Below are 1,475 nucleotides of genomic sequence, written 5' to 3' on the forward strand. Positions count from 1 at the left end.
TGTTTACATATTTACTAGCTTTAACTTTTAGCTGACCTTTTGCTACTGTTTACATATTTACTAGCTTTAACTTTTAGCTGACCTTTTGCTACCGTTTACATATTTACTAGCTTTAGCTTTTAGCTAACCTTTTGCTACTGTTTACATATTTACTAGCTTTAGCTTTTAGCTGACCTTTTGCTACTGTTTACATATTTACTAGCTTTAGCTTTTAGCTGACCTTTTGCTACTGTTTACATATTTACTAGCTTTAGCTTTTAGCTGACCTTTTGCTATTGTTTACATATTTACTAGCTTTAGCTTTTAGCTGACCTTTTGCTACTGTTTACATATTTACTAGCTTTATCTTTTAGCTGACCTTTTGCTACTGTTTACATATTTACTAGCTTTAGCTTTTAGCTGCAGTTCTGTAAATTGTCATTTGCTACTTTTAGTTTTAATCAAACTTATTTACTCTTAGCTTCTAGCTAGTTTTCATGCTTTGTTTTTATTCATTAATTTTTTTAACAAAAAGAGTAAATTAGAGAAATAGAAATAAATAAAGATTCTCTGCGTTGGAGTTCTTGCTAAAGGAACAGTTGGCATTTTGAAATGATAATGTGCGCAGATGTTCTCCGCAGGTAAACCCTGAGCTGCTCTCTGAACAGGCGTCAGACTGGATGTAAATAATTATCGAACACTAAAGGAACCTCGGTGGAACCGAGACATTTTTAGGACTCTGAGTTGAAGCCACTCTGTCTTGTTGTCTTGTGTCAGATATTCTTCATGCATCTCACCTGCCACTCTGAACGTGCACGTGTTCCACGATCATCTGTGCTAGTCTGTTAGCTGTGAGGACGTGTGTTGTAGCTCAGTGTTTGTTAGAGTTCTTGGTAAGACCTGACGCTGTGACACTAAACCAGGAGCAGAAATCAAGATGCTGATGTTTGTGTCTCCCTGCAGTTGGTGGAAGCTCTGAAGGAGCAGGAGGAAATCAACCTGCGCCTGCGACAGTACATGGACAAAATCATCCTGTCCATCCTGGACCACAACCCCTCCATTCTGGAGATAAAGACCTAGCAGAGGCTGAACTGGTTCCTGATCATTCCAGTGGAGCCAGGAGGAAAACACAGACATGTGGGCTCCATTTTAATTTTAATTTTTATAAATAACGTCTTTTTGCTGTTTGCATTCAGAACGATGCTGCGTGCAACTAAAGGGCCGCCTGCTGACTGTTCACGTGTGGCTGTTCATTTCAGTCCGACTGTTCTGAGCTCTGCTGCTGCTGTTTCTGACTGACTTCTTACAAGTCGGTCATTTTTTGAACCAGGAACTAGTCTGAGCCCGACGTGCTTCCACGATGGACACGATGAGCCACTGGACGTGATAAAAACTAAAAACCTTTAGCGTGACCTGCTCACGGGCGGAGTCACTGACTCGGACAAAGCGTGTTCTGTGAAAAGACGAGAGGCAAGGTGGTGTGAGAAGACAAAGAA

The 1,475-nt window shown here is 40.6% G+C and overlaps 1 protein-coding gene across 1 annotated transcript in view; it reads left to right on the forward strand.

Annotated features, from left to right (window-relative positions):
- The window catches only part of LOC119430354 (rab11 family-interacting protein 4), a 27,566-nt gene extending 26,507 nt beyond the window's left edge, over window positions 1-1,059 (forward strand). Inside the window, exon 11 of the mRNA XM_037697760.1 lies at window positions 943-1,059. Within this exon, the coding sequence (XP_037553688.1) occupies window positions 943-1,059 (117 nt within the window). The remainder of the gene's footprint in view (window positions 1-942) is intronic.
- Window positions 1,060-1,475: the final 416 nt, after the last annotated feature.

Source organism: Nematolebias whitei, chromosome 3 (assembly GCF_014905685.2).
Source record: "Nematolebias whitei isolate Nwh7 chromosome 3, NemWhi1, whole genome shotgun sequence".
NCBI classification, from domain to species: Eukaryota; Metazoa; Chordata; class Actinopteri; order Cyprinodontiformes; family Rivulidae; genus Nematolebias; species Nematolebias whitei.